At 39.6% G+C, this 25511-nt stretch overlaps 1 protein-coding gene across 1 annotated transcript; it reads right to left on the minus strand.

Moving 5' to 3' along the window:
* Positions 1 to 11981: 11981 nt before the first annotated feature.
* LOC139735713 (BRISC complex subunit Abraxas 2-like) lies at positions 11982 to 25269 on the minus strand. Its single transcript, XM_071646461.1, has 9 exons — positions 25173 to 25269; positions 22503 to 22593; positions 21841 to 21877; positions 21081 to 21147; positions 18468 to 18670; positions 17619 to 17750; positions 15646 to 15730; positions 14860 to 15013; positions 11982 to 12526 (listed from the first exon to the last, which is right to left on the minus strand). The coding sequence occupies exons 1-9, from the start codon at positions 25245 to 25247 to the stop codon at positions 11982 to 11984; spliced, it is 1389 nt and encodes a 462-aa protein (XP_071502562.1). The 5' UTR covers positions 25248 to 25269.
* Positions 25270 to 25511: the final 242 nt, after the last annotated feature.

Below are 25511 nucleotides of genomic sequence, written 5' to 3' on the forward strand. Positions count from 1 at the left end.
TTGCACCATTTACAACATCAAAATGCAAAAAGTTCTTACCGTGGGAGGGGGGACACCCCCCTCCCACACCCTCCCCCCCCCCCCCCCCCTCGCTCGCTCCGCTCGCTCGGGCTCGGTCGCTTCGCTCCCTCGCAGACTAACCGCCCCCCCTAAGATGAAATCCTGGCTACGCCGTTGGAGTTACCTGTAATCATTTATCTATTCTGATATCTATGAATTTGTATTATTAATAAAACCATGATAACGTCACGTGGCTTTGACAATGTATACTCTAAAAACATCATGAGAGAAGTGTATAGGCCTACTACAGATTTTTTCTTCGGTGACATCGTTGCTAATGGAGAAAGGTTGCAAATTCCAGGATTCCTGCTGACACAACCGCCACACGTATACTCAGAGTGAAGAAGAGCTACCAGAGCTTTTCAAGATCATCAAGCAAACTTATGAGAAGTAAAAATCTACCCTTGAACACGAGGAAAACAAAATTAACATTATCGTGATTGACAGGGACAGAGTGAACAAGAGCTAGGAAAAAATGAAGAAGCGCTGTACTTGGGTTCACAAATGAACAATGAGCAGCACCACCAGCCCCTAAGATCAGGAGACTACCCATGGCGAGATTATTATGACGTAGACGAAATGACTAGTTTCATAACGAAATCGACCTCGACACTAAATTGGCGCCCCATAGAATGTATCCTCGAAGTTAGCTTATCTTCGAGGTAAAGGATCGCCGTCTGAAGGTAACTATACCGTATAACCGATCCCATGGAAGTGAGACTATTGGGGAATGAAACAATTAAGCTAATTGCAAGAGGATGGATGCATCTGAAAAGCTAGTGGTGTTACCACAGAATGCCATGGAAAACACACATGAACATTTGATGTAAGGTTTGGGTACAGGCACTCGCAAGAGAAGATAGGATGATGGATATAGTCAGTCAAACGTATTAAAGAGGATAGTCGCCCAAAAGCTCTATACTTTTTGGACTCATCATGAGAATGTATTTATTATAAATGGAGAAGACTCTTATTCAAGGGAAGGTAGAAGGCAAAAGGAGACGAGACAGACTAATAACAACTTGTACTGGAAACACTAGGAAATACACAAACTTAGTTGGTCGGCTGAGTCCCATCGATATGATCGAGCAATTTCCGCATGAACTCATTCATGTCACAACAGCACATGTAGACCTATATAGGCAAACTCCTTTTCATAGCGAGATTTTGTGAGAACATTTTCCAGTTACTAGTACATTGTATTTACTTTCTTCTTCTTCTTCTTCTTTGACACGTAACAACTCAGTTCATACGATAGTGAGCCAATTTCGGAAACACCTGACGATATTTCATTAGCAAGTCTATCCTACGATAGAATTTATGTACCTGTTAAACGGGCATTGTTTCTCTAACTTGCTTCAACGAAATATTAAAAGAAAAATAGGATGGGGGTCCAATTACACGATTCGAGATTTACAACCCGACGCACTTGGAGCTCATGTTTACACGTTTTTTGGTTAACAATCTCATCAATTTAGATTAATCTAGCGGAATGACAATGAGCAAAGAAAACGGAATTCCGTCGATATTCAAACGGAAGACCTCCGGCTTGCTGTCCACGCAGCGCGCTCACGACCAAGGCTAAGGAAAAATTGCCCCCTAGTGGACGATGTTCGTACCAGAAACCACTTAATTACCATAGCTAGTATCTAATGACGTCTCAAGGACTTCATTTTATCCATTAACCTTTAAAAAAATTATCATTATCCTATTATTATCGAATACAAGGTAAAAACATGTAGTTTTAGAAAGGGATACCTGCACAGTACTAGCTAGTAGTTTGTTTCCCATTGTTTTTCTCAGAACCACTTTTTCCCCAGGAAAGTCTTAATAAGCTTACAGGAATTTCAATTCATAGCTGACTTATTGGCTTTACATTCCAGTGACCAAATGGTAAAAGAGAGAATATTTTGTAACGTGTTGCCCCTTTTTGCCTCCTTGCATGCCCAAGTATTTCATATTAATTGTCTATTGTCATTACACACACATGCACACACGCGCGCGCGCGCGCGCACACACACACACACACACTACGTGCGTGTGTGCATGTGCGTATGTACAAAGGTCTACTGACCATTGATCCATCAAACGAAAACACGTAAAATAAGCTGCAGTCTTATCTCTTTTTTTTTCCAATGAAACAACGCATACAGATTTATTCATAAACTGTGATCGAGCTTAATAGACCATCCACTGAACATTAATGCATGCTTAGACCACTATATATCTGAATCTTAACAAGTCACAGCAGGAACTGAGATAGTGCACATTCGAAGTTAATCCCGCCAGGGAGATTATAATAATCATAAATATGTCTGTATACGAAAAAAAAACATTCCGAAGTTTTCAATCACTCTACGTACTAGGCCTATCGGATACTGACATAGAAGTATCAAAATTGCAGCTATGTGATGGTCTACTGTACATGGTATACTCATCCTACAATGTCGAACAATGACATAGCGTTTGCATATACCTCATACGAATACGAACTACGGTAAGGAAAGGGAGTGGGGAGAAATAGAAATAATCACGAACGGTCTAAACGATGCGACTTGTAACAATATGTTATCTGAAGAAAAAAAAATGAACAAAGCATCTTTGATCGACATCCGTATATAGTAAATATACTGGAACGAGACAAATATACTGTATTGCAATCATGAGGCTCATTCTATATCTAGTCTTGGAATTGGCACACTCATTTAAATTTGATACAAGGGTAGAGATCTGATCTGAACTCTCTACACTCATTCTTAAGAATGCCTCCCCCCTTTTTTTTTGCCTGAAAACTCTTTTCGAAGTCTGATGACAATTCAACTCTTTATTAATCATACAGTTTTCACTCGGCAACACATGCTGATAGTTGTAAGGCGGGAGCAGATATCTCACAAATCGCGTTCAGGTTATTTTTTACCATTGCGTCTGACAATGATACAGACGCATGACATGGCTGGCATGCATCTGGTAAATTTGTAATGAGTCATAATCACCGGACACACACACAATTTGAAATAAAAAGTTGACCAGTAGGCTCTATGAATGAGATGATTTACTTGCTTTCTTTTGTTTTCCGCGTGTCGATGGGAATAACTGTGAGTGTGCATGTGATATTATGGAAACTAGTATTAACCTGCTTGGTTGCAACTTGCGGATAACACAATTCCACAATTACCCTATGCACATAATTCCTACCAACACAGTCAGACTTGTGCAGCACTTTTGTACCGAGGGATGGTAGCATGCTAATCACACGATTAATCTAAACTTTCCATACTCTTTACTGATGATAGCTCTTCACACCCCAAAGGGGGGGGGGGGGGCATTTGTTGTATCCATGGCAACTCACAGACAATGGCATCATCAAAAGTAGCTTTTCGACTGAAGTCACGAACATCAACTGCAACTTCATTACTAACCCAGTACTTCAAAATACACTGTATTGCAGTCAATTTAATAATGCATGTACAGTATATTTTCATAAGTCTGGCATTATGGGCTGGGTCAACAATTTACACATGTATACTAGTATATACCGTCCATCATCACCGCTCCTAAAGCAAGACATGCAAGGGGAAAGCGATGTTTTAGGAGGTTGACTGAAAATAATTCGGTTGGCTGTAGCCGAGATGTCGAGAGTCGGGCATAAATTAAGGACTAACGTTAGTCAGTGCGGAGGAGGCCCTGTTCTTTGAATAGCAGATACCGTCCAACCCGAGTTCTGTGCCGCCATATTATACAAATAATGAATGTTTATGAGTGCAATGGACAGAATATTCCATGAGGTGAAAGATGAAATGATCCATTCAACGAGGCGCAGCCGAGTTGAATGGATCAACCATTTCATCTTTCACCGAATGAAATATTCTGTCCATTGCACGAATCAAAACATTTATTATTTGTTTTATATAACGCCTAAAGAGATCCTAACCCTTGTCATTTGATGTTTTCTGAATTTAGATACAAGAGATCGTTATTTGCTAATACTAGCGCGCTGGCGCGGCCGGTCAGCTTGATCGCATGCACACTGAAAGCACAGCGTTTTACGTACGCAGTAGTGGGCCTTCTGTCTGCGTGCAATGGACCAAATCGTATGGATCCAAAATTGCACGGTAAACGGATCCAAATTGCACGGATGATGACGTCATAGTGAAATGGGCCGAATAATCAATGGCAAACAACCAATCAAATGACAAGGATCTCTTTAGGCGTTATATAATATACGAATAATTTATGAGTTGTGAGTGCATAGGGCACGAATATCGCACGAGGCGCGAGATAAGCCACTGGTCTATTCAACAAGGCGCGTAGCGCCGCGTTGAATAGACCAGTGGCGAATCTCGCGCCGAGTGCCGTATTACGTGCCCCAATGCACGAACAAAATCATAAATTATTCATTTTATACACACCTTGTCCAAAATCACAGTACTAAATTAGTGACCGCCAACTCAGGAAGGCCCAAAAATAAATGTAACAATTAGGCAGAGAATTGTAAACCACCCTGTGTACTGCTTTCAAACACTCGTCATGATTCGACCACACAGTCACAGGAATCACAAACTCCGCAGGGTCTATACCCATTCTACGCTAACGTTAGATCGAGTTTCTAGGCCTGACTGTTAGGCCGATCTGAGATACTATGTCGGTAGATCTAGTAGTAGGTCTAGACTTTGTCTATTTCCGAAAATGATTTTGTATAAAAACACAGAAAAATAATCAAATTACGGTTTCTCAACTTGAAATGAAGTCTTGATTTTGGGATCACTGTGGTCCATGTAGCAGATCAGAGTCAAAAGTAAAAACACAGCAGTAGGTGTAAAGGCCGCGATACATGCAACTAGCTAGGTAAAGTAGCTGCGCGTACACACGTTAACGTTGCAGTACTCTGCCGCGCCTGGTCTGTGAGACTTACCGGCAGCGCAGCGCAGCCGGCCAGCACGTACAATGTAGTTTGCTGGCGCTTTGCTACGGCATACGGGTGGGTGTGAGCCACAGAACTCTGTGAGCGGCCATGCATTAGTAGCCCCCCGCGAAGCCGTGCTATAGTACCTTCGAGCCGTGCAATAGGCCCATGCCAGGGGCCTATTGTATGGCTGTCACTCTCAATGAGTTTGATAGGTATTTTCTATTGAATGTCATGTGACATGTTCTTGGCCAATCACAATTCGACATCATTCTGAGGTGTTGTATAAAAAATACCTATCAAACTCATTGAGAGTGACAGCCATACAATAGGCCCCTGGCATGGGCCTATTGCACGGCTCGAAGGTACTATAGCACGGCTTCGCGGGGGGCTACTAATGCATGGCCGCTCACAGAGTTCTGTGGCTCACAGCAGCAAAGCGCCAGCAATCTACATTGTACGTGCTGGCCGGCTGCGCTGCGCTGCCGGTAAGTCTCACAGACCAGGCGCGGCGGAGTACTCCAACGTTAACGTGTACGCGCAGCTGCTTTACCTAGCTAGTTGCATGTATTGCGGCCTTTTATACCTACTGCTGTGTTTTTACTTTTGACTCTGATCTGCTACGTGGACCACAGTGATCCCAAAATCAAGACTTCATTTCAAGTTGAGTTTATTTTTCTGTGTTTTTATACAAAATCATTTTCGGAAATAGACAAAGTCTAGACCTAACGTTACTACTAGATCTACCGACATCTCAGATCGGCCTAACAGTCAGGCCTAAACTCGATCTAACGTTAGCGTAGAATGGGTATAGACCCTGCGAAGTTTGTGATTATACTGTGACTGTTGTGGTCGAATCATGACGAGTGTTTGAAAGCAGTACACAGGGTGGTTTACAATTCTAATTGTTACATTTATTTTTGGGACTTCCTGAGTTGGCGGTCACTAATTTAGTACTGTGATTGTGGACAAGGTGTTGTATAAAACGAATAATTTATGATTTTGTTCGTGCATTGGGGCACGTAATACCGCACTCGGCGCGAGATTCGCCACTGGTCTATTCAACGCGGCGCTACGCGCCTTGTTGAATAGACCAGTGGCTTTATCTCGCGCCTCGTGCGGTATTCGTGCCCTATGCACTCACAACTCATAAATTATTCGTATACTATTGAATGTCATGTGACATGTTCTTGGCCAATCACAATTCGACATCATTCTGAGGTGTTGTATAAACAGTAATCATGCACAGTGAGATAGTGCCTGTAGAAGACCGCTGGTCATCTAAGTTTGATTCTATTTACAGCGATTGCATGAGTAGGCGTAATAGGTATAGCTACTGTATATGGGTGGACACAATATTTTGCTCCTGGACGGATAGTCACAAAAACTTTACACATTTACTAAGTGTACTACGTTGCACTGTCTACTCTAATAGTAATGCTGTGGCATTGTTCTGGCTATCTCGACTGCACAGATACGAAAGTAACATCAATTTAAGATCTACATCAATGAACACCCCTCCACCCCCCCCCCCCCTAAATTCCCTAGCACAAGGCGTTTCCGTGACAAAACAAAACAAAACAAAAGAAAACAAACACCATAGCTGGAAGATTTTACGCAGTTTGTAACTTTAATCACGTCACTACATTTTGATGACAAACTTTATCAATTGTATTTTCTGCTTGTTTTGACACAATTTATGAATCGGTTTCATTGGACGTTTGGTACTTCCATTGCAGATGCACAAGCATCAAAATTATCGTACTACATGGGTGAATCTGCTGTGGGTCCATGCACTAGTGCCCTCTACGAGCTATTGCATAGGTAATGTGCTATAGTTTATTGATACACTATGCATGATGTGAGGGTGTCTAACACGACCTAAAATGTAGGAAAAGCTGTAATGCACTCATTAATTCAGGGGCTTTAGGGAAAACATTTCCTGCACTCCTGAATTATTTAGAGGTTGCAGAAAAGAAAAAGCAACACAATCTTTGTCTTCAGCCTAACAATTTTTAGCTTATAAAGTCATCTAGATTTTCCTAATGTGACCCTAGATTTTAGTCATGGATTTGATTTAACCCTCTCCACACCAAATTTATTTCTTGTCCATAGGTATGTGTGTGAAACCTGTGCACATTTTAACTCAATGGCAAAGAAAGGGTCAAACTAACTCTGTGAATTTGAAATGTCTGATCTCAAGCAGAGCTGCCCATGTGGAAACTTCAAAAATTCTGACAATGAAATAAAAAGATAAATAAATACAAAATAAATATATAAAATTAATAAGTGACTTTGTCATGCTTGGGGCCTACCTAGTTTGATCTTGTTGAATGGAATGCAGGAATTATAAAACAGACAAACAAACAAACAAACAAACAAGCAGACAACAAAAAAATACAGTGAAATAAGAAACTCCCGCAATAATCTCCAGGACAGTTTGCTTATTATGATGGTGGATATAACAACATCATTTATATGAAATTATTTTAACCACTATCTATTACTCTATCAAGGATTATATTTTGTCGCAGGGCAAATAAAGCTCACCATGAAATCATGTGCTCACTGAAACTGCTGGAAGCTGGGGAATTTCGGAGTCATTTCCCACAGTGAAAGGCCCGATTTGCATGGTGCACTATGAATTCAATGCAGGTAGATTTTACCCCGTGTGAATAAATTAAAAAAAAATCAATTAAAAAGTTTGAACAGTACTCTTTTCACTCTGTATTTCAATATCCTCATTCAAAACAAAACAAAGTCCAAAAGAAAAAGCAAACATACAAAAAAAATGGAAATACAATGGATACATGATAAGTGCCTCCAATTTTGCTTAAACAGAAGTACTGTCTCAAAAATGTTTATGTAATTATGCAGCAAAAGGCATTGTGTTTCAGTAAGTCTGTAAGAAACAAGCAGCAGACACAAGTCATATTTTCCAAGACATGAACATACTCAATGTACTATGGCCTTCTGTGTTTGATTGACACAGTAATACAAAATTTGGTCTACTCCTACATTTGGAATTTATTTGTGCAAATATCATTGCAACAGGTTTATTTCGTAGAGGACCTACTGAAATACCTTTTCAAATACATGTAACAAGAAACAGGTTGAAGTTTTGCTGCTATGTCATGATCACAGCAAGGAGAACACCACATGGCATTGAGCTCTACTCCTGCCCAGTAAGTTGAGACATCACCTGGCGAACAATACATGTACTTGCCCTTTCCTCCAAAGATAGAGTATCAAAGTGATGATGTAACAGTCTTTTGTTATAGCCAGGTGCACATTTTTTTTTTTTTTTTTTGTTATAGCCAGGTGCACATTCTTTTGTTATAGCCAGGTGCACACTCTTTTGTTATAACCAGGTGCAAACATGGTCAACAACAATGGTGTTGACAGTCCAGGCCAGGTGAGGTTGTTTAGAACCAGTTTCCATGGCGATGAATGGCTATGACATTACACTTTGGTATTCTGTACTATTTCTCCATAGATAACCATGACACACTGAAAGGTTTAGAAGAAGTGGAGTTTTTGTGTAAAATGATGAACAGCATTCAGACCAGTATTTCACATACCCTGTTCAAACACAGACACATCTTCACTGTGAGCTTGTTTCATTACAGTTCTGCAGCATTGTTTTTTTTTTTTTCACTTCAACTTTGTAATACAGGAGAACCTACAAACAGCGACGACCTAAAAATCGTGGCAATTACCTTATATCAGGATCCTCACTTTTATAAAATTTCATTATGATAACTGTTTGAAACAGACGCCCATAGGTTTCTACATCAATACATACAATGTATTTTGGACTACAGAGGGCGCAACACATTAAGCCACACACACTGAGAGTCGGTGGTTTATCAGCATATGTTCATGTCAAATATGCAGCAGCCTGAAAATTAAAGGTGAATTTGTAGACATGTCCACTGGATATGCATGCAGAAAAAGATTTGTGTACAAATATGATTATGTTGAAACACACACACACACACAAAAAAAAAAACCACACAAACAAACAAATAAACCCAAAAAACTCAGATATTATAGCCATGACATGAAAGAGGTATAGTTTGTATCAGTCGAGCCCACATGTACCAACGTTTTAGACTTTTGAGTTGCATTACAGGACAAATAAATCATAATTCTCTCTCGGGCAACTAGAGAAAAAGTGAAAATTCATGATACCAGCTTTCTAACCTTACTCATTCTTTTAAATACCATTTACACAACTAGTAACAGAGGACAGTCATCAAGCTGTTATCTAGACTTGGGTCACTGTCATATTCTGAGAGACTCGAGTCTTTGGAAATTCCATCCCTCAAGTATCGACATGATTGGGCAGATATCATTCAAGTATTTAAATTTTGCATGATATGGAAGATTCTGATCCAGATGTTATCAATGATCATGTTATGCAGTTATATAGGTTTAAGGTGTATAAGGGAAGGTGTCGCACTAGTAAGAGGTTAAACACTTTCAGCCATAGCGCAGTGACTTCCTGGAATAGTCTTTGTGCTGATGCCGTTGAGGCAACATCAGTAAACACTGTCAAGTATACACACTCAATGACCACTGGAAACAGAAGCATGATAAATTTGAAGATGTTCAAGATATCACATTTGATGCATATGCGTTGGTCTGTTGTACCACAAAACACACCATTATAAAAATTTAATAATGAAGCCTAAAATATAAGGAGATATCAGTATTTTGCTCAATAAACTGAAACTGTAGACAGTTTAGTCTAGAAACATTTTTATTATTACTACTGTTCACATTTTGTATATCACCAATACTTTACAACGATTATACGGATGCAAAATTTTACAGTGGTTGTTTGTATCCATAACTCACATTTTAGAACTATTTTAAAGCACTAATGCTGGGGTTTTGTTTCATCTGTAAATGGCAAATTATGCCTTTAACATGCTGTATTGTATGATTGTATGACCCCTGTTTGTCAGTAATAGTGCATTAAACCATAAAAAAGGTATTAAACCATAAAAAGGGCTTCATTTCTTGCATGCACTAGACAAACATGCACATGTCACCAAACTACCAGATATAAATATGGCAGGCTTTTTATTTTGTTTGTTTGTTTTCTTTCAACAGTAATGATATGCTTTGCACATCATCATGCAAACCTACCAATATTTCTGACTGAAAAAATGGGGATGATTTGGCTCAAAAGTAGGGAAGAAAAAGCAGTTCCCACAGGAATGTGTACAATTGTAGTTAAATATCACAATATCATATTGCTTTAATAGGAAAATCCTTTTGGAGCAAAAGCAGGGAATGGTCCAAATTCAGATTCTTTCCTCCAAATTCAGAATGGTTTTGAGGTCTGCATAATGTCATTAGGAGTAGCAAGATGCATGGCCCATGGCGCACCATCCTTGTTTCTCCAAACTGTCCATTCACGACAGTTTGCATATTTGTTCCTGACATTGACTCACAGTCATCGCAATCCCTAAATCGAACATGAGCCCATCATACATAATGTTGCAGAGAACATACGTACATGACAGTTTGCATACACCGTGTTCATGATACTGCCTCCCAGTCATTACAAACCAAAATCGAGCATGAGCCCATCATACAGAATGCCACACAGTACAGAGAACATACAGAATATAGTTGCAAAGTTGCTGGACTGTTCCGGCAAAGTAATACCACATGGACTTGTCTTGAGCTAGTAATAAGTAATGTGCTGCTTGTGTATGCCTTGTATAGCTCTCCAGCATTTTTTTGTTTGTTCTGTTTGTTTGTTTGTTTGTTTATTTGTATGTTTTCAAACAGCACCTCAACCCCCTCCCCCTCCTTTGTAAATCCTTTTGTGCACAACCAAATTGTCATTATAATTTTGGTATTTATCAAAATGATGCACAAAGAGTTTTTGGAACACGTCATCTCTAAACATGTGAAAGGAAAATTGCCGGTACTATAATGCATTCAATAAAACTCTTGATTTATGTTTTTCTTACTGACTTTTCACTGTCCACCACATGTAATGAAACAGATGTGCACTGCTATTTGGAAAATAAATTTGACAGATTTGGAACAAAGGCCAAGCACTATGTTAATGACACTAAGGGGTGGACTTCATCATTATCACGACCTACTATGGCACATTAAAACAAGCGGAAGTACAATATAATTATGTAGTTCATAAGATTGTTGTACTGTCTGTGCTGATGTAGCTGCTTTCTACACTACAAGTGTACATGCAGCCATTTGAAATTCAATTTTTCCGCAGCATCCTGCTACCTCATATTTCTCTATGAATATTTCTTTTTTTCTTAAAACATCTGCATCTAAATGTTAATTGATCAGCAATCATTTCTTCATGCATAGCTTGGGGTTCTCTCTACATGACAACCATCCTGCCATTAGAACTGCAGACATGTACGTGACCCACGACCACGTTATCCCTGGGCAACATTACAGATACTACAAAATACAGTGATATGGCTGAAAAACAAGAGCTTTGATGTTGTTATATCAGATATAAGTTTGATATCCCACCTTCCTCTTTAGGCAGAATTCCACAGTATTAAAGAATGTTTTGAAATTCAACACTCTTTGAATTTCATGAAGTCTCTTGATGGATTGATTGACATCATGTTTTTACCTGGTCAATCTCCTAGATATGATTTAATTGAATCTAAACTTCAGTGTCGATCTTTTCCAGGTTTTGAGTTCACAGTGATGGGCTTTCTTTATTGCTTCTGTGGCAAGTCTTACGGAATAAAGTGAAATAAATTATATATCATGAGAGAACTTAGAATCCGCAGAACTTAAAAAAAAAAGAAAAGAAATGTGAACTATTTGAAGTCATTGTTTGGCAGCTCAATATGACTTTGGTGGTTTGGGGTCACATACATATCTATATAAATAAACACACATACATAAATATTATGACAGTTGGCTGTTGTTATTTGTAGTTCAATATGTAACTACCAGGTTATGTATCTGACCTTAAAAAAAAAATAGTAAGAACTTCTTTCCTTCAGAAGGTTGGAGACAGCGTAGCAGTGTATGACATTGCATCTCCATCGATCTGCGTCTCATCATCATCTATACCACTACCACTGCCAGCTTTAGAGTGTCCTTGAGACCCATCCTGGCTGGAGGGGGAAGGGCCTGCTCCTTGGGAGTCTACCGTCCGCCTCTCCGCGCCATTCACGCTCCCCTGCTGCGAGGCGCTCTCGGCCTGTTGTGAGTTGAGGCTCGATGACCTGCTCTTTGTGATACTCTGCTTCATGTCCATGAGGAGCCCCGCAAACGGATCCGTGGGCTTCGCTTCGGCCGCCTTCTTCGCCGCCTGCTCCACAAGGTCCTGCTTTAGCGACGATGGTGCAGCTGCATTGTGATGTTGACTGGTCTGGGGAGCTGCACTGGGCTGCTGGTGTTGGGTATGGGTAACGGGTTGCGGTGATGCAGTACCAGCTTCTCTCAAGGGTGCATTTGAACAAATGGCAGAATGAGTTTCCATGGCACTTTCCAATGAAGTAATGCTCCCGCTGGATGTTGGTGGTTGCATATTACGGAGACCTGGATTGAGGAGGGGAGAGTATACAGAGTCCGAGATAAGCTTCACTTAGAGGACTCTGACCAAATTCTGAATTTACACAATGACAGCAATCTTTAATACTATTAAACACATCACATTTTGGTCCTTCCTAATAAAGAGTCAAGGGTAGTACAAGGCTTGACAAAAGAAATTTCTCCAATTTACCACTATGGGCATTTGGGCAGGCATGCCATAATTGAAACATGCATAATTTTATGCTCATCTATTTTACCTGCTAAGCAGTAAGTTTTAGCTGTTCTGGGAAAGTGGGTAAGTAGGTTTATGGCATTCTCCATCAAAATTAGAATTAGATTTTAATTGTGTAATAAAACACTTATGATAGTTAACCACATTTTAAGCATGGAGATTATAACCAAAAATTTGGTCATATATACTGTAATAATGAATAAGGGCACTGGAAACAGGAGTCTGCATCAAGATGGATGATGACAAAAATCACTTTTTCATGAACACATAGTATAAGAGTTGAACAATCAATGCCTTTGCCATGTTATGCCAAAACTTAATAATCAAACTTCTACTCTTCAGTCCATTTGAAGTTTTCATCAAAGTACAATTCATGGAGTGGGATTTTACTCTGAGCTTTGCATGATGGGCAGACAATCACCCTTTTTGGTACTCAAAAATTTAATGTCAGTAATGTCAAGTTGCAGTAAAATCACTTGGCAATAGTGATTGCATGCTTCACAGCTACAAAAAAGGACCGGGAAAAGCCTTGAAATCATTTACCCCGCGATGACACGTACATCTGTATTTTTCTCAATAAACCGTAACTGTAGACGGTTTAGTCTGGAAACATTTTTATTATAACTATTGTTCACATTATGTATATTTAAAAATACTTAACATCGATTTTACCGATCAAATTTTTACAGGGGTTGTTTCTATCCCTTACTCACATTTAAGAACAATTTTAAAGCACTAATGCTGGGTTTTTGTTACCCACGCCGATGAAAATCGGCAGGGGGTTATGTAAAGGGTTCCGTATGTTTGTTTGTTTGTTTGTTTGTTTGTTTTGTTTGTTTTTTGTTTGTTTGTTTGTTTGTTTGTTTGTTTGTTTGTTTGTTTGTGTACAAGATAACAAGAGAACGGGTAAACGGATTTGCACGAAATGTTATGGGGATGTTTGGATAATGGCAGGAAAGAATCGATTAGATTTTGGTGATAATCGGTTGACCCTTGCAAATTCTGTGTGACCTTGAAGTTTTGACCCCATGGTATAGTGACCCCTCCAAAAATTTCCCGTTTCTCACTTTGCGATTTTCCGCTACCATACGAAAACGTAAACTTCCAAACGATCCGATTTCGCTGCTCAAATGTTCGTAAGAATTCCGAAATTTACGCTTAGGCCTATTTGAGGGACTATGTCCTTCTAGATTTATGAAAGTTCGTTCTCCGTCATCACAAACTGGCCCGTATTTTGATGATTTTTCAAATTAACATTGATTGTTTTTTTCGTTGGAGGAGTATTTGCTCGGTCGCAGTCACACTGCACGATATGCGCGCTCAATGTCAATGCGTGTGCAAGGCCGCTGAAAATGCATCGCGCTCTACACTGTTGGTGCAAAATTGCATCGGGGACGTTGCGGCGCTCGTTGGTGGCCAAATACTGGTGCAGTAGACATTTGCATTCAACCCTTGCATTGAATAATTCCCGTAGACACTAATCATAGGGGTAATTGCCTAGGGGGTACGTAAATTTTGTTTTTCTTTTGCGCTTTTGTGGATACCATCAAAGATCGTACACTCATACGACCTTTGATATCATCACACTCTCGGCTTGCTATAATCAAAATATCCCGCAAGAAAACGGCGTATTTCTCGATTTTTAGCGCTTTTTCGGCGACCCGTCGCGTAGACAATACTCTTAGTCTTAAAACTGGACTTAATTCGCGCACGCTTGGAAAAGTTCCGATTCTGCACTTTTGACGGTGGAATTTGGGATTTTCGATGGATTTTTGGAGGAGACTTAAGGACTTTCCTGTACGTGAATGAGTGTTAATACCGTATGTGTAATGATGTGATTTGCGTGTGATGTGACTGTAGAACCAAAGATCGTACACTTCAGTGTAAGATCTTTGGTAGAACTCACTGGCTGGTGATGAAGCACACTGGCAATTAAGTGGCCGAATTCTGGTAGATGACCGAATGCACATTATGTTTACCCCGACTTTGTACTTAGGCGTGGGTCTGCCGCCTTTGACGGCCCCTCTCTAGTTTCATCTGCAAGTGGTAAATTATGACTGAGATGCTATAAACCAGGCATCACTGTTTCCCACCATTTACCACTGACCTGCATTGTTGTTCGTATTGAGTACCTGTCCGGCCATCTTCTGCCTGGCCATCCTCTCGTGCCTCTGGCGCTGTGCTCTCCTCCTCAACTCGAACACCTCCTGGCTGACGTCTCGTAACCGTCCTTCAGTGTCGCACACCTTCTGCTTCACCTCCTTCAAAGACACAATGTCACAAATTTCAGTCGCTTTTTTCTTTCCATTTACTACTTACATATAAAGATCGCAGGAATGTAACAAGCATTTGTTTGATCCTTAGATATACTATACTCCTTGGTGACATACGGTGATACTTCTGGAAATAAGCACTAGGTAATTAGACAGCTTTAGTCATCACATATTTTCATGAATGATGGGTTTGGTTTGCTCGTTTCTCTCGTGATACCTGAAAAATAAAATAAGGTGGAAATATATTACAAGCCTCCCACAAAACTCAATTTGGCTGTGTAAATTTCTGTACAAATATTTGAAATTGACATTCCACGTGCATAGAAATCATACAGTGTATCTTTATTGTCCTAACTTGATATTGCCTATGACCTAGACTCTCCTACATGATGATCCTTTTCGTATCAAGACAATTCAAGTTCATCATCTGAAAAAGTTACAACTCACCAACCAAGTGATACCTGAACAAAATGGCAGACCTGTGCATACAGTGTAATTCAGTTACTTGCATCAAATTCAGAAAAGTCACTGTGGGATTCGTCTGCTGAGATGAAATTAAGAAGATTGATAAATCTGTATCCAGAGAGGAGTACTTTGCAAAAGCTGATGACAATTCTTACTTGTAACTTATTGTGGATGTCGGTGCTGAGACTTTTTATTGCCTGGACTCCTGACAGCGTTGCATCTTGGCCTCCAAGTTTTGAGCTAAGTGATCGACAGATGGACATACAAAGGGACAAAAGGACAAAATTGCAAGTTGACAAAGTTAAATTCTGGGCATGGTATGGTTGGTAGCATCCTCATGTGTTAGCAATAGCAACAATGCATATGTTATGAAATGACGGAGTGCTAATATTTCACCACAATCACTGTACTGTGATGGGTTTGTAGAACCCACTTACCTCCCAGCCCTACTCATGCATCAGTAGATGACACAACTTTCTCCGAAAATATGCATGTTGAATTTGAACCAGTAATCACAAACAAGTTAAAACAAAGAAGGCATGGAAAAATTGGGGAGGGAAGTAAGTCAAAGAAATTGATTTAACTTGTTGTAAGGTTAATACATGCATGATATCAAAGCAACTACAATATGTGACCGTGCATCACAGAACGAACAAAAAGTCGCACCCCTTGAGTTTAAGTGAGAATTCAAAAAAGATGAAATGGGTCAACCAAGTCAATCTTGAGTTTTTCATCTTTTCTAAAAAAGCTGTTCTTCTTCTACATTATCCCTAAGTTTGCTGTTTGCAGCAGTTTTATACAACCCTTTTTTTTTGTAGAGTAAAGTGTGATCAGGTATGCTATAGAGGCCCCTTTTCATTTCTTGAAAATCCTTTGCACGCTATTCACTTTCAACTCTAATAACTTTTGAAAGGATGGTGCTACTGGTTTGAAAGTTGGCATTAATGATGGACAGAATGCATTAATAGAGTATGCTGAATTTCAGCTTAATCTGATAACCCCCTCATTGTTGTTGCTCCGATGGTTTACATCCTGCTTATTGTCCCATTCACCACACAGCTAGCACTGCTTTAGTACAGATTAGGTGCTTGAACAGACCCTGCACTTCAGAGCCTCTTTTCTCCGTTCACACTTTTCCAGAGTGTGTGCTTTCTTTCCAATATTTAGATAGGTTAGGAGAGTCCATTTGAATTGAGTTATACATACATCATGTTGAAGCTTAGAGTCTGCTCTTTCAGAATCTGTCCTTATCTAAATATCCATGTCTGGCAACTTTTTGTTGGTTTTATGATGCAGGGTCACATATTAAAAAAAGCACTACGAGAGAGCAGACCTCCACCAGGCAGCCATGAATAAGACATCACCCTTCTGTAGGAAGTATCTTCAACATAAACATACATGTAGAGGTAAACAGACATCTACACAATACATTTGGTAAAAATCTGATCCATTGTTGAGTTATTGTGAGATTAAGATTATCTTATGTCCTCTACAACCTTTGACCTTTGACCTCATGATCCCAAATTAAATTGTTTCCTTCTTACCTCATTATGAACACACCCAGCAAGTTTGATGCAAAGTCGCTCATCCGTTCTTGAGTTATTGGGAGCTTAATCATATTTTATGACCCCTATGACCTTTGACATTTGATCTCATGACTTCCAAATTGGACTGTTTCTTTCTTACTTCATTATAAACACATCCTGCAAGTTTGGTGAAAATTCTATTATTCATTCTTGAGTTACTAGGAGAGTAAGCTTATTTCATGTCCTTTTATGGCCCCATGACCTTCAACCTTATGACCCCCAAATTCAATTTTTTTTCCCCTACTTCATTATGAACACACCCTGCAAGTTTGGTAAAAATTTGTTCATTCGTTTTCAAGCTATCTCATACACAAACAAACAGACAGACAAACTCACAGAACTGAAAAACATAACCTCTGCCAGATGTAGGTTTTACCTATTGGCGGAGGTAACTATGAATTTTGTCGATCTAAAAAGAGCTTGGGCATTGTGAAAGGTGTGCATGGTTCATCATTTAAAAGGTATCAAGCAAGATTAGTCACATCACAATGCAGCTGAGGGGGCTAACTTTTAGCAAACCCGCTCACTGACTGAAATCTCACCCATAGCTGTGAAGGATCTGCTGGAAGCACGTACTACCAGACGATATCGCTGATTGGACTGTGGCAAGTTTGTACTCTGATTCAGCCGTGTCACCAAGGTTAACGATGCACACTTTTCTCGCCTGGAACCCACTGCAAGCGAAATGGGGATTTTTGAAATGATGACAGTGAATACAAACATGAACCTGGCAGGAGGGATAATTGAGGCAGCCTGGCTCACAGATATGCCTCGATAGTGAACAGATGATGAAATGATCACGACAGAGATGATGATGATGATGATGATGATGATGATGATGATTATGGTAATGATACTGATACAAGTTCTTAAAGGTGATGAGCTAGAGGATAAGTCAATAACTATGCATTCACTTATTTATCATTAGGGGTATGATTTTTTGTTCATTGACTAGAGATCAAGTGGTTGAAAATATGAAACTAGGATTTTAGCAGTTTAAGGGTAAGTTTCTGTCATGAGAAAAACTACAAAGCCATCACATATAACATAATTTCTCAAGAAAATCAGAGACATGTTCAATTAACATTTAACATAAAAGCATGGCCAAGTATATGATGTGTCTATCATCAAACACATGTGTGCTGTTGATTGGTATTAAACATGGGCAATTGAGTGCTGGTCGAGAATAATAACAGAAAAGGATGTGCACTTTAAACGACAGGAAAGAGAAAGCATGTCACAGATTGGCAAAGGGTCATCAGAAAGGAAATATTATCTGACTATCTCTACCCCAGTGAGGAGATTACAGGCAGTACAACTCTTTGATACACTGCCCCAGATGGTTTTCTCATACCCTGGGACAAATGCTCTCCAACTCTTGTACAACTCACGTAAATCCGTAGGTAAAGAACTGGTAGGGGTAAGTGTGAGTGGCAAGATTCCAGCTGCTGCTGCACGAGAAAATGCCCAGGAGAAATGTCTCGGGCTGCACGCCGTCACGGAGCCTGGCTAGGAGCCGCTTATACAGCACCATCTCCCGAAGAGATGGCTGCAGCAACGTGTTGCGCCGAAAACGGTAAAAACCCACCACATTCTGCACATAGATGTAGGAAAAAAAAGACAAAGAACTACGAGTATTTGCATGTGCAAGAGGAAGCCATGTATCGTATGGTACTTTTATCTTCAAAGATATGGTGTCTCCCAGCATTACATTTGAGAGCAAATTCAAATTGTTCTCTCTCTTCCTGAGCACGATAAAACCTACAGAGTGATCATCATGACAGTATCTGTACATTCAAAGAAACTTTAAAGGCCCACTTTCTCCTCTATCGCAAAACGGTATACTGTTCAACAAAGCAGTTGTCTGATGCACTTGGGCAAGTGCTTTAATAACAACAAATATACAAAATAATTTCTAGCATTACCATTTCAAGGGCAGGCAAGTCTTTAGATCAAGGTTAAAACTTAATGGCATTCATGCCCTTCCTTTTTAAAACTCTGTGCATACAGAAACAATCATAGTGCTGCTTTACATTTTTTTGACAGTGATATCAGACACAAATATAACATTATGCAAATTAGATGAGGGACAATATCACAACCTCACAAGCCTCTAATCTACTTATAAATATAGATATCTTCACAATAATCTACATTTAATTCCGAAATAAAAGTCTTTGGGGGGATGTTTAGCAATGATGATTTTGAAATAGGGACAGGAATATAAACATGTAAAATGTTGAATTACAGAAAAACAGAGTATCCTCATATGTTTGTGTACAAACCAATGAGACAGCTGTGAGGCTGTGACATCATTTCCTAGTCTAACCTTTTTATCATGGAAAACGTAGAATATGTTAAAGACTTTTTTTTAAAACTATAATTTGGGTCTGACATGCATGGAAATTTCACTGCTTGTTTTATTCATTTGTGACCCGCTACAACAAAATGATCCTAAAGTCGAGCGAGGTCGATTATTTGAAAATTGCATGACACAATTCCCTAATCTTTCTGCTTTAAATTGATATATAACACGTCTTATAAAAATAATCGGCTGCGGAGATATCGATGTTTAAATGAGAGCATGTCAAGACGTCTTGGAAATCACTGTTTCGAGAAAAGCGCCCTAAAAGTTCTCCTTGCGACGCAATCACAATCAAGAGACACGCAAGTCAGTATTCACCTCCGGACAATAGAAGTTAAGCCCTAGCAACCCCCGAAATGCTCATTCAAACACAGCGTCGGCGGTCTCCTCACCGACCAATCAGTGACCAGGATGTCAGGAGAAGCGGCTGGGCATAGCGCAACCCGCCCGCACGCACCAGTCGACTGGGCAGTGTGCGAGCTTCACGCTTCGGTTAGCGGCAAGCAGCAAACTGACCAGTGAGATTACTCTGGTCGTTGTTAGGGGCGGAGCCTATGTGTGGCGCTCAATCCAAATGTGCGCATTTTTTTTTCTTCTTACTTACAAATGTTGTAAATCAAGCTCAAATGATGAGTAGAGACTTATGAAGAATATTTTACCAAAAAATTCATTCAAATTAAATCACAGAGTCATACCCCTCCACCTTGGGGAAAACTTTGTATAGTATTTCATATTTTGCATACAGCAACACGTCTCAGTGTTGTCTCACCAGACCTTTTCTAATACCCAAATACAATGTCCAATACAAAGGTACATGTGGGGCCTGGTAACCTGGATGAGTGCAATAAATGTGACCCTGCATCACAAAACCAACAAAAAGTCACCAGACATGGATTTTTAGTTAAGGGCAGATTCGGAAAGAGCAGGCTCTTAAGCTTTGAAATGATGTATAACTCAATTCAAATAGACTCCTTTAACCTGTCTAAATACAATGTACTGGAAAGAAAGCACAAACTCTGGAAAAGTGTAAACTGAGAAAAGAGGCTGTGAAGTAGAGGGTCTATTCAAGGGCTTAATCTTTACCAAGCCATGTGTGATATAAGGGACAAAATGCAGGATGTAAACCAAGGGAGCAACAACAATGAAGGGACTATCAGATTAAACTGAAATTGAGCATGCTTTACTAACACATTCTATCCATGATTAATACCAACTTTCAAAGCAGTATCATTATCCTTTCAAAAGTTATTAGACTTAAAGTGAAGAGTTTGCAAAAGATTTCAAGAAATGAAATGGGGCCTCTGAGACATACCTGCTCATTCTACTCACCCCCAAAGGGTTGTAGAAAAACTGTTGAAAACACACTTTTCCATTTATGTAATGATTCCAAACTAAAGAATAGTGTAGAAGAAGGATAGCTCTTTCAAAAAATATGACAAACTCAAGATTGACTCGGTTGACCCATTTCACTTTTTTTTAGTCCTCACTTAAAATCAAGGGGTGCAACTTTTTGTTGGTTTTGTGATGCACTGTCACAAATATCTACTGAACACAGCACTGGTGTGGATGCAGGTTCAAAAGAACACTTACAACAGTCTTACAGAGTGTGAAAGAAGTAAAAGAAGCTTGCCACATTTACCTTGAAGTTTGATTTGAGAAGAGCCATTACTTTCCCTTGATCAATGTAACCCTTGCCATCGTAGAAACTGTACAAAAGAAGAACAACATACAATGCAAAAGCAAGAATTTAGCTGTGACAGCTCCAGCACATAAAGGGCAGCAGTGCAATAGTTCCTGTGCATTCCAAATTGTCATTACCACAACTGTGAGATTACACACTGCAATACAAGAACATTTAATAATGCAGCTTTATGTCATTTCAATCAATCAGAAAGTTTGCTGAATGAGTATCAATCACTTTCAATCCCTACAGGTTTCTTTACAGTCCAGACAGTTTCAGTATCATGATCTCCAACATGACGAAAATTAAAGGGCACACTTAAAAGGAAGAACTTGTTCATTCATTGTCACCTTACAACACACATAGTAGGCATTTATGATACAAATACGTTTCACGAATTTTGTTATCACTGTGTTGATATTCCACAATAATAATTGCACACATACAGTGTAGTGCAGAAAAAAAAAAACCCGAAAACCCAAATTGACAGCAATTCATTGCTACCTTATTACATTTTTAAATCCTTTCCATACCTTCTTTTTTTTTAAATCAATTCTTATGACATTCAAAATATCAAACAAAATTGATGAGTATACAGCAGTTATCCTTCAGTGTTCAATGTTTACACTTTTTCTTTCATAGACTCATCTCTACTTGATGTAGTATTATTAGGCATCAACAAATAATCTGATAGTAAAGGTGACTGAACTTTTCATACCTGAAAGGTCCTCTGCAGGGACAATGGGAGGTTACATCTAGCAAAGGAAGCAAAATGAAAATAAATTGGTGGTTAAACCATCTTAAATATATCATGGCTATGCTCAATGGGATACAAAAGTCACATTGATCAACTACACACATGCACATACACAATGTACAATGTTCTCGTACTCACACACACAATATGCGCCATGACAGTCATAATAAGTCAATACAATGTACATCATCCAGTATACATCTAAAAATAACTGAAATTGAAATAGTAACAATGCAAAAGATTTATAATCTTTAATTTTTTTTCTCTTTCAAATGATATTTGAGCTTACATTTCTACAAGTTATCAATCATTACTAATTATACATACTATCCTGACTATACATGCATGCAGCTGTACACAAAATGAACACATCATCCATTATAAGAAACTTCTAAGAAAGAAATCTGGATTTTTTTCATTGAGTTGATTTGGATGATTTGTTGACTTTTTACGTGATGTCTACTAACATGGGGATTCTTGTGTAAATCACATATCATACTAAAGAAAACAAATACTTGGGAAGGGGGCATTCAAGTGGCACTATTGCCAAATGGCTCCCTGGAGCAGCCTGGTTCCAAATCCAAATCCAAAGCCACAAATCACGACTCACAACCACAACTTACTTATGTCAACTTCCTCTGTCTTTCTCGTTATCTGGGAGTCACTGATATTAGTTGTCTCTCGGTAGATGACCTCCCCGATCAAGAACCCTTCCTGTTTCAATAAAGAAAATAGAAGTCTTGATTCAGAAAACAAAATCAAATGAAGGCAGGTAACCTCAATTAGTATGGCAAATTTTACTTCAATAGAAAATGCTAATATCAATCCAATGATGTGAATGCTGGGGTTTACATCTAGTACTCCTACTAAAACAAAAAAGGAGAGAAAAAAACCCAGCTACAACAAATATGTCATGAGATTTGTACCATCGTAGGTTAGCTGTAATTTCTGAAGGGAATTAGTCAGAGCATTTGTAACATACAATGACAAGGCATATACCCCATCTTAACAGGCCATAAAACGCAGGGTAGCCTCGGGGTAGCCTCTGGTGAAGAATCTTCCCCTGAGAAGACTGTGCCTGTTAAGACGCAACACAGTGGACATGCTCAAGGTAGCTGCGGGGTAGCCTTGGGCGAAGTCTTAAAAACGCTAAGGAGCCTCGGGGTAACCTCGGGTGAAGAATCTTCCCCTGTGTCTGTTAAGATGCAACACAGGGGACAGCCTCGGGGGTAGCCTTGGGGTAGCCTTGGGGTAGCCCCGGGCGAAACCTTACCCTTTGATCAACCAGGGTAGACGCGGGGTAACCTCGGGCGAACCGCCGGAGGCTACCCCGCGATTGTGTCTGTTAAGACGCTCACGGGGTGAATCTTCCCCCGAGGCATCACGTGACCAGCACTAAGTCAGGTGACCAGCACTGCACCACATAAATCCACGAACTCTCTCCATGTACTGTAAACGTGGAAATTTTCGCGGTACATTAATTTTCGCGGATTTCGCGCTACGCTCGGCTAGCGCGAATTCAAAAACGCGCGAATATATCTTCACAATTTTCTACGCACATTTTGAACGGGATGAATTGTGTGCGCTTCATCGATGATACTGCTACGTAGTACAATGTACAGGCATGTTTACGCTACTAGTACTGTGCGAAGAGACGATACCCTAGATTGCTGTGTACTGTAGCATGCATGTGTGCACCGCACGCATCGATGCTACAGTCCCCCGTGACTAACCCGCGAATACGTTTTCGAGCCGCTCAGCGCGAAAAATTAATCGCGCGAAAATATTGACGTTTACAGTATTAGCACGACCCGACGGTCCGCTGTGCGAACACGACTTCTGCACAGCGCGTATTGGGCTTGTGTGAACAATAACATTCAGGTACGCTGAAAATGAAGCATTTCACACGCACATCATTGTCATTGCACTAGCATGTGGTTGCGTACTAATGTGCAAGTGTGTACTGATGATACAGGCAAGTGGGAACTAGTATCTACTGAGGCGTTTCAATATTATATTAGACCAACTGTTTTTCCTTAAAACATGTTTACTGCGAAAGCGCCTTTCTCTTTTCTTTTCACAAGGATCTTACAAAAAGAAGTAAAGAAAGTAGAAGTCATGAAATCAACTACATGTTTAAACAGAGCACGTCTATAAATTATTACCATATAATATACTGTTCAACCAGCATAACTTGCATGTTCCCTTAACATGTCTTTTGTTAATCACATTAATATCACAGAAACATGCAAGTTATGCTGAGTCGAGGGGAAAGTGCATTCCAATGTCTATTGTTAAACATTTCAGTACTTTAGCAATGATTGACAGATGAGGTCATCTCAGGAATATTGGTTTGGAAGGATTTTTTGTGGGCATTCCTAAGTAATCAGAGGAAAAATAGAAGAAAAAAAAATCGTTAAAAATACATGGAATGTTTCTAGATATTCATTTCACCACAAAGGTGATGTTGAGGGTATCATAAATCAACACAAATCAACATGCATTTGGATTTCAGGGGCCCTTTAATTCCATTTCACTATGTATGGGTGTACAATGTATGGCAGAAAATACCCCGGATTCATCCCTACAAGCTCGAATTGTTTACTCATATGAATTGTACGTGCAGAGTTCTGGGCGACAAGCACAATTGTTTTTTAATGTGCGCATCATTTAACCGACCGCTAGATCTACATTGTATTCTCCATTGATAAAGCAAGTTAACCTAGTGAATGGAAAAGACATGTTAACATCAATTAAGTGTATTAACTAATGGGGATTTTCTTCAATTCTTTTTCTTCTTGTTTCCTCAAGTTATTACCTCTACAATGTTTTGTACCCTCCTCATTATCTCTTGTCTTGATTTGTATTTATGTGCCAATATTCCAGCATACTGCGCCCCGTCCGCATCCCACACTGCATAGCTGCACATACTTTTGATTTTATATGCAAGAAAGCCATTGCACAACGGTGGTCGATCAGTAGGTGGTCAATGAGTAGTAGACTTTAATACTATACTTTAGGTGATAACTATACACAGCCTGTTCCTGTACATGATTGAGTATTCCAATTGATTGCATTTTCACTGGACTGGCCACATTGGGTCGCTCCCAACATAAACTGCAACATATGGGACCAAGCACTACTGCCCCACCTTTCGACTTTAGTAGCATACATCTACGACTACAACTAGACTAGAACTACTCGCACTTTCTACACTAATGCATACTTCGTTTCATTTATTTCACACGCTATGAATGACGGCCAATGGATGTGGATAAGATTAATATATTTACCTGATCACCATCGCAACAACTGTTGTCGTAGTGCAACGAGCTCCACACACTTCCGCTAATGTTGACCACTGCCATTTTGACACAACCGATCGCGATAATCTCGTAGGCTCTCTCAAAACATCATCTCTTGCCAACATGAGCACTACTGCATGTGCATGCATGATCTCTGCTTCACACTAGGTGGTCTACAGCACGGACAGCAGCGTGCTGTGCATCTTTTTTTTTTTTTTGTTATAAAACTGATTAAAAAAAAAGAAAAGAATATTTCATTCTTCATCAATGGAAACAAATTGCACAAAGGAAAAATCTTTTCATCAATTTCATGATCAATACAATGTG

This window comes from Diadema antillarum, unplaced genomic scaffold (genome assembly GCF_040938485.1).
Source record: "Diadema antillarum isolate AM-2024a unplaced genomic scaffold, OU_Dant_1.0 seq00000593_RagTag, whole genome shotgun sequence".
In the NCBI taxonomy this organism is placed as follows: domain Eukaryota; kingdom Metazoa; phylum Echinodermata; class Echinoidea; order Diadematoida; family Diadematidae; genus Diadema; species Diadema antillarum.